Source organism: Lepidothrix coronata, unplaced genomic scaffold (genome assembly GCF_001604755.1).
Source record: "Lepidothrix coronata isolate B3197 unplaced genomic scaffold, Lepidothrix_coronata-1.0 Scaffold8, whole genome shotgun sequence".
Classification (NCBI taxonomy): Eukaryota; Metazoa; Chordata; class Aves; order Passeriformes; family Pipridae; genus Lepidothrix; species Lepidothrix coronata.
In genome coordinates this window covers 2,197,541-2,206,227 of record NW_016690188.1, presented here as the reverse complement: position 1 = coordinate 2,206,227, position 8,687 = coordinate 2,197,541, and the positions used below count along the sequence as shown (strand labels likewise).

The following is an 8,687-nucleotide window of genomic DNA, read 5'->3' as shown; positions in this document are numbered from 1 at the left end:
TTCAAAAATTGAGCATCTGGATGCCAACACCAGGGGATTGATATAAAAATGTTATTTACTAGCTGGTTTTTTGCCCCCATGAAGATTTTCTCTACAGTCTTCCAGGGGCTAAAAATTCAAATTTCTTGCCTAATCCTAGGGCTCTGGGAGTTGAATGGGAGCCTTTATGAATATTCCAAACTATCATCAGGAATGGTATAGACTTGTAAAGATGACTGTCTAGTAGGTCAAGGTGTGCCACGGGTTGTTGATTGAGATCATCAGGGTCCTTGCCAGCCCTGGCAGTTTCTGACCACCTTTCATCTCAAGAATTGTGCAGAGCCATGTGGTAACCTGCAGAGAAAATCAAGGGGAGAGTTGGCATTACTGAGTCACTTTGCAGACAGCGCTGAGCACTTCTGGTGTCAATAAAATCACAGAGATGTCCAATGCACAACAATGGTGGCAGTGCGAGGAAAGTGCCTTTGATGAAGCAGGTTTTCTCTCTGAGATGAGTACAATGCCATCCCAGCTGTTCCCCACTTGCAGAGAGCTCTCTTTCTAGCAGTGTTTCTGGAACAAACCCTTTTTCTTCTTCTTTTGGCCTCATGTGTTCCCCTTGTGCTTGCTCTTTGTCCCAGCAAAGAGAATTGATCAAAGCTCTGCTTTTGCAGTGCGGTGGCTTAGGAGCAATGTTGTTAGCTGGGTTTAGCTTCAGGCAGACTGAAGGTGTCTAGCTACAAAAAGGGACAGAAAATCAAGGCAGCTGGTCATATTTTGTCATTTAAATCATCCTGTGTTGGGGAATGCAGGAGGCATGGGGAGAAGGCAGGATGTTTCCAGAAAAGCACCAGCCCAGGTCTGGAACAAAGTATCTCAGACAGTGCCTGGTGGCCTTAGTGCAGGTGTTACAGCTGAGCTCAGACTGATCACAGAAGGGGTTATCCATGCGAGTGAGACATGGCCTGCAACCCTCCCCTCTTTGAGTCCTTCCACCAAGCAGTGACCAAGAAGGCTTCTGCCAGGGGTGATGCAGATCCCACATCTGAGGGAGGGGAAGACCCTCTGCTGGGCAGAACAACACCGCCCTCCTGCAGACCACACCAGTCCCCTGCAGCCAGCAGAAGGCAGGAGTTGTTCATGAAGTCCATCATCTCCTTGACCTCCCACCTGGCCTTGCCATAGACTTAGGTGAGTCCTTTCATCCTTGCAGTGAAGTCTGTGGTTATACATTGCATTTACTCTCATATAGAGAAGTTTTGTGTGGGCGTATCAGTCGTCTTGGATTCAGTTTATAGATTACAAGTTACTCTCTGCAGATTGCCCTTTTCCCAGGCACACCAGTGTAGTGGGTACTGCACTCCTTTGCTCAGACAGTGGGATTCCCCCTCATTTTCCCAGCTGTGTGTTAGCTCCAGAGGCTGTGTTCTCTGGCTCCCAGACCCTATCTGTCCCATTCCTGCTTCCTCTCTTGGGCGTAATCACTCCTAGGCCTGGCTTATAACATGGTGTGTGGCACAGGGACAAAGATGACAGGGTTTCCTCCATCTCACAGAGGAAATACATTCATTGGCCGGGGCATTCGGCACAGCGATTAATTGAGAGCAGCCCGGATCTGGAGCACCAAGTGAGCATCATTAGAGTGTGTGAGAGAGAGGACCGGGGCTGGAGTCTGGGTGAGTGATCTGTACAGGCTGAGAGCTGGCAGCGTAGGGGCTGGGTGGGATACCCGGAGCGTCACTATTGCTCCTGTGCTGTTACAAAGCTCCCATGTTGCTGTTGCAGCCATGCAGGTGCATGATGCCAACACCGGTGCTGTCGGCGAGCACCTGGGGAGGCTTTCTAGGTGTGAGGCACCCTGTGGGAGAGCTGCCTGCTTCCCCTGGGGAGAGAAAAGGGGAAGGCAACGCGAAGGGTGTGTCCAGGAGCGCGCGTGTTGAGTCCGTGCTGTGGAATGGGGGCCGCCGTGGGTGCCCGTAAAGCCGGGTCTGAGCTGGGCTGGGGCTGATCTGGCAGTGGGGGGCTGCCCCCATCCCCTGCTGCTCTGTCGCCCTGTCCTTCCCTAGTGGGAAGCGTGTCCCTGCCGTCGGGGCGGGACGCTGTGGTCCGGGGCGCTCGGCCTGGGCCGGCGGGTGCAGTGAGGCGCCGTGGCCACCAGGTGCCACTGCCCCGCCGCGCTGCCCGGGGCCGCCGCCGCCCGTCCCGCGGGGTCCCTCCGTCCCAGCGGGGTCCCTCCATCCCAGCGGGGTCCTCAGGTCAGCCCCGCCTGGCTGACACGCGGGGCCGTGGGGAAGCGCTGCCCTCCGGGCTTACAGCGAGCACGGCCGCACACCCGGCACCCGGAGCGGAGCCCGTCGCTGCCCCCCCCGGCACACGGGACGGCAGCTTTCACCCCCTCACAGCCCGGCTCGGGGCACCCCCGGCTCCCTCGCGGTGGCTGCGCAGCCGCCCGCACGGTGGTCGCCTCCAGCCGCCCCCCGCACGCCCATCCCCGCGGACAGCGGGAGCCGCTCCTCTCCCCGGGCAGGGCGGGGCGGGGAGCCGGGCTGGGCGACACCGTGGGACGGGGACCGCGGGGTGCGAGTGTGTGCGCTGAGGTGCCGGGGGCGAGCGGGGGTGCGAATGCAGGCGGGGCCGCTTGGAGAGCGGGTGCGGTGTGTGCGCGGAGCGGGCGGGCGTGAGAGCCGAGCGAGGGGAGTGTGCGGGGGGCGGTGGGTGCGAGTGTCCGTGTCGGGGCGCGGGTGCGCGGTGTGCGAGTCTGTGTGTGTGTGAGAGTGTGGGTTTTTCTGTGAGTGTGCGCGCACTGGGGGCAGCTCCCCACGTGGGGCTGACGCGGCAGCCCCGGCCCGATCCGGGGCTATAAAGCGGCTCGGCGGCGAGCGAGGCAGAGCAGCCGCGGCGGCTGCAGTCCCAGCCCCGGCCCCGCTCCGCTCCGCCCCGCCGCGCTCGGAGGGTCCCGGCGGCAGCGCCCAGCATGCGCGGTGGGCGCCCGCAGCCCCTCGGCCCCTGGCGCGCCGCTCCGCCCCGGCCGGCGGCACAGTAAGACGCGGAGAGCCGGGCTTGGAGCCGGGCTTGGAGCCGGGCGCGGCGCGGGTGGAGCCGGGGCGAAGGGCGGGGGTGTCCGCGCAGCCGGCGTTGATGTTTAACCTGGAGCGCCCGTTCACGGAGAGGGGCCACTTCTTCTCCTCCATGGAGTACCAGCGACAGCTGGAGGAGGAGGAGGGCTACCCGCCTCCCGGCAGCAACGGGACTTTCAACGACAGCGGGGCCGGGCCGGGCTGGGGCACGCCGTACCCTCTGCACACCACCATCACCCTCATCAGCTTGGCCGGCTTGCTCATGCTCTTCACTGTCTTCGGCAACGTCCTGGTCATTATTGCTGTCTTCACCAGCCGGGCGCTCAAAGCCCCCCAGAACCTCTTCCTGGTTTCCTTAGCCTCGGCTGACATCCTGGTGGCCACACTGGTCATCCCCTTCTCACTGGCAAATGAGGTGATGGGGTACTGGTACTTCGGTAAAGTCTGGTGCGAGATCTACCTGGCCTTGGATGTGCTGTTCTGCACCTCCTCCATCGTTCACCTGTGTGCCATCAGCCTGGACCGTTACTGGTCCATCACACAAGCCATCGAGTACAACCTCAAGCGCACCCCACGTCGCATCAAGTGCATCATCTTCATTGTCTGGGTCATCTCAGCTGTCATCTCCTTCCCACCACTCATCTCCATCGAGAGGAAGAGCGGGCAGCAGGCTGACCAGGGGGTGGCAGAGTGCAAGATCAATGATGAGAAGTGGTACATAATCTCTTCTAGCATTGGCTCCTTCTTTGCCCCCTGCCTCATCATGATCCTGGTCTACGTGCGCATCTACCAGATAGCCAAGAGGCGAACCAGGGTACCACCGAACAAGCGAGCAGAGCGCCCTGAGAAGAAACAGAATGGCTTGACTGACAAGGAGGACCTGCCAGCCACAGCGCAGCTCAACGGGGAGAAGGCAGCAGGAGGCAGCGGTGAGCAGGAGGGAGAGGTCAATGGCATAGACATGGAGGAGACCTCTTCCTCTGAGCACCAGGAGAACAACCAGTGTAAGAAGTCAGAGAGACCGTCAAGAGGAAAGACCAAGACTAAGCTGAGCCAAATTAAGCCTGGGGACAGTTTGCCCAGGAAGACGGAGGAGGAGAGGAACACCAAAGGATCCCGGTGGAGGGGCAGGCAGAACCGGGAGAAGCGCTTCACCTTTGTGCTCGCAGTGGTGATTGGGGTCTTTGTCATCTGCTGGTTCCCCTTCTTCTTCACCTACACGCTGACGGCCGTCTGTGAGAGCTGCTCCGTGCCCGACACCCTCTTCAAGTTCTTCTTCTGGTTCGGTTACTGCAATAGCTCCTTGAATCCCGTCATCTATACCATTTTCAACCATGACTTCAGACGGGCCTTCAAAAGGATCCTCTGCAGGATAGAGAGGAAAAGGATTGTTTGAAGGAGCCTTTGCTGTGGGCAGGACTAATCAAGACTTTGTAGGAGAGTAAAGCATGTCTCTCTCGGGCTGTGCTTGCATGGGATGGTTTCCTTTAGCTTGTGAGCAGGAAGCCTTTAAAACCCGAGAGGAGCCTAGGGAAGTGCTGGGAAGCAGCAGTGAGGAGCAGCAGGCAAGTGGAGGTCCGAGCTGTGGCATTTGGCTTTCCAGAGGAGGATGGCCTTTGACTTGCTTGGTTTATTTTGTTAGAGTTTTTTTTTATTTTTGCCAGAATCTCTCAGTGGATGTTTTCATGACTGCTCAGTTTGACTCTTTAAAGACAAACAGCGTGCAGCTCTGTGAGATGAACAACAAAAAGGGAGTATGCCACACCAGAGGTGTTGGCTTTATTATTTTGTTGTATCTTTTTTTTCCCTGTTGTATATGTATGAATTTTGACCCTCTTGTAAAATACAGTATTGTATTCTTGAATTTGAATGTCTTAATTTTTGTAAGGCAAGCAGCTTTGAAACTGTGAATGCTTTAATTTTTGACACCTTCAAAGTCTCTCTCTTTCCACCCCCTGAAAAACCCTTCTCTCAAAACCACTGAACAACTAGAGCCATCCCCTACCTGACAGTTTGATAATATTGCTAAAATTTTCAATGTGATTTTTTTTTGTTTTGGCTATAAAGCTTAGGATCACAGACCTCACCAGACTGGCTATTTTTGTTGTTATTTTTTTATATCATACCTGTTTTTGTTTAATTGCTGTGTTGCCTGTGATACAATACAGCTGAGATGGCAACTGCTGTCTTGTTACTCATTAAAGCAGACCCTGATGGAGCGGTGCCTTTGCTGTGCAGGCAGGGATGTCCCAGGCAACCGAGACTATCTCCCCTGCAACGTGAGGCTTGGCCAAGCTCCCCACGAGTTAATCTTGTTTGATATTGTACCAGTCTGCAGCACCGAAATGTGTTCGATGCTCACTCACTTCCTCCACCTCAACTGTAAATAGATAACATTTCAAAGCAAACAACAGGGCTCTGCATATCAAGTTATCTCATCTGTGTTGATTTGTGGTAGTTTAACTCCTGTGGGATTTCCTGCAGAGAGGAGGGGGTTTGTGCACAATGGGCGTTCTGTCTTTCTCAGAGGGGGAAAAGTTCAGTTTTTAACCTGCCAGTCTCATTTTTCTAGGACATATTAAGGCATCCCTCTTTCAGTCTTATACAGGGCAAAACTCTGAAGTGGGAAACCTAACTGACATTTTTTCCAGTATTTTATAGTGTAATTAAGCTTTTTTTTTAAAAAAAAATGTATGTGTAAATATTGTGAGATTGCAGCAGGAGAGAGAGTTAATACTGCTTTTACACTCTTTCCTGAAATGGCTTTCAGCTTTTTCTGCTAAAAAAACCCAAACAACAACAAAAAAACCCCAAACCAAAAACAAAACAAAAGTGGACAGAACAAATCTAACATCCTTGTGCCATGAATAAATTTCTGGAGAACATTTATAGGAAAAACTTTTTATTTCTAAAAATAAATGAGTCTGCAAGTCTTTTAATGTTATGAAAACAGCTTTATCAAATACTGACAAGTCATAGAAATTGTTTGGAGAAAGCAAAGTTTATGGAAGTTTCATGTATAAGATGAATTTGCCTTCTCTGGAGTCGTATGGAAGAGACTTTAAAAATACCTTTTTACTTTTGAGAAGTGTTCTGTTGATTTTGCTCTCTTTTTTGACTTTGTAATTAACTCCAAGGGTCCTCAGATGCATCTTGGGACCTGGAAAGCAATGTTTACATTCACTTGCATTTTCAGAACTGAATCCTCAAGAGGTGAGGAAAGCAAAATAAACTGTGCTTTAATGTAAAAAAACCACACCCAACCAAACCACAAGCAGAAGTTGCTATAATGGATGATTATTTTTATTAAATAAAAGAGCGTTTACAGATCAAGTGTGAAAACCCTCTGAACAATCTGTTAGCTGCTTTATTTTATTTTATTGTATTTTATTTTCTGAACTGCTCACTGTTCCTCCAGCAGCCTTGGTCTTGACATTTTTTAAAGGACAGGGGGGAAAAGTGCTTTGTGTTTTCTGAAAGGCGTTGTTAGCCCAGGTAGGAAACAATGGCTCCGTTCATTGTGCAGTGGCATAATAACAAATGAGTCCTTAATATTTTTTCAGTATTTCCATTCCTCCTTTGTGCCACAGTGAGAGCATTCACGTGTTTCTTAAAGAAAAAAGCTCAGGGTTTGAGGGTGTGATTTGCTTCCTGGAAATGCAGCCTGGCACTACTGCTGGGGACGCCTGCCTGGCACAGTGTTTACAGCTCTTGAGTTGTGAAGGTTTTTAATAATTAGGTTGCAGATGGGATTAGAAATGATTAGGCTGGAAGGAAACATTTCTTGATGTATGCGGGAGTGTCTATCTGAGTGGGGCTTTGTTTCCAGCTCGCAAGAGCCAGCCAGCCAGGCTCTCTTGCCCTTACACCAGGGCTGCCAAGACCCTCCCTGCAGGAGGTGATGAGGGATTGTTCTCCCACCAAACGTGGAACTGCTTCTCTGAGGCTACCTGCCTCCCTGAGGATGCCAAGGTCTGCTCACTATCAGCTTCGGCTTTACCACAAGTGCCAGGTGACTCCAAAGGTGGGGAACACTAAAGGTGTCAATCCTGTGAATGCTTTAGTGTGGGCTTTGTTTTGCCCAGCAGCACATGTAACTGTCTGGGAGCTCTGGCACCTGCTCTTCCCACTGTTGGGTTACTTGAAGTCATCCTGTTTCCCTGGTATGCTTCTTATTTGGTGAGGAAATGAGTGACCAGGGCCCCATGCTGGAGCTGCTGGTCTCGCAGCCCCACTCTGCAAGTGCCACTGGAGTTGCATTTGGAGGTGCTCAGCAATCTGGGAGGGGTCCAGGGCTGGCAGGAGGCATCACTGCTGGGAGTAGGGCACCTAATGGTGGCCCAGAGATTAACATCTTGCTCATCTCATGGTGGCCTTTGCAGGCCAGGGGAGCTTGATTCCGGTAGAGTGTCCTCCTTCCTCTCTCTGGCCTTGGAGGGTTTTACAAAGCAGACCCTGTGGGAGACACCAGGTCAGTGCCTGGGACAGGAGGTGATCCAGCAGCCATTTATTACACTTGCCCCATCCCTCTGGCTGTTTGATGTCTCTGCAGCCAAATCTCTAGTATGGACAATAGAGTACTTTGTTGGGTTTGGGGCTGGGAGATTGGGGCTTTGCTGGGCTTTCAGTTGGTGAAGCTTTACACAGCTGAAATGTCTAATTGCTCCTGATTTTCCATCAAAAGGAAGAGTAAGGTGCAAACTCCTGAAATAATGCCTCCAGAGCTGTATTCCTCCCACAGCCTCATGCCCTCGTGGTTCAGCCCAGTCAAATGAAATTCTCACTGGGCTCTTTTGTGTGGTGTAGCGGCTCCCTGCATCTGACAGGGCAGAGCTGCCTGCCTGTCCTTGTGCCTAATGCCTGAACTTCGCATCTCCTACTGCCTTTGCTGTCTTCTGACTAAGGCTTCTATTTCATCTCCCATGAGCTGATGGTCATTTTGGTTTCAGCTGTGTCCTGGACCCTCTACACCTGCAGGGGATGGGCTCATCCAAGTCTCAGTGGCCCTCAGGCACCATGGGCTGTGCGGTGGAAGTGCTGGTGTGAAACCACTGTCACTTTCCCTTTGGTAGGTGAGGTCCAGTCCTGCTGCTGCTGAGCCAGTGATCATGTGGTTGTGGGCTTCTCTGGGATGCTCCCTTTGGCTCTGCCATATCTATGTCCAGCTCTGCTCACCCCCATGCCTGCCCTGTCTCATTGTGGGGCTGAGCCCTATCACCCTCGCCAGGTCCAGATGCTCAGTTCTTCCCCTTTCCTCTCCTAACTCCCTCCCACACAGGAGAAAGTTGCCTTATCACTCCCAGCTTATTCCCTTGCAAATGACACATTAAGGGATGTAATGAACTTTGATTGTTTTTTTATAACCTTTTATTTTGGGGCTGAAAGGTTAATGGTGTGAGGGTGGGGAGGGGTACCTGCCTCCCCCACTGGGTGAAGCCATCCAGACTGGCACAGCAAACAGTGGGCAGAGATGTCACTGCCAGCTTTGCCCTGCAGAGCATTTCTCCACCATTCCCCTGTGTGGGGTGACCCTGGATTCCACCCCTTGTGTGGGGACCCCTGAGGAGAATGCAAAGGTGCCAGACAAAGGACATGCAGGAGGAGTTCAGTGTGAGTTGGTATGTGGGGCAA

General features: G+C 52.7%; 1 protein-coding gene across 1 annotated transcript; it reads left to right on the top strand.

The window, feature by feature from the left end:
* The first annotated feature begins 3,117 nt into the window (after window positions 1-3,117).
* Window positions 3,118-6,309, top strand: ADRA2A (adrenoceptor alpha 2A). The gene has a single exon (XM_017839133.1). The coding sequence runs from the start codon at window positions 3,118-3,120 to the stop codon at window positions 4,450-4,452; it is 1,335 nt and encodes a 444-aa protein (XP_017694622.1). The 3' UTR covers window positions 4,453-6,309.
* The last annotated feature ends 2,378 nt before the right edge of the window (window positions 6,310-8,687 follow it).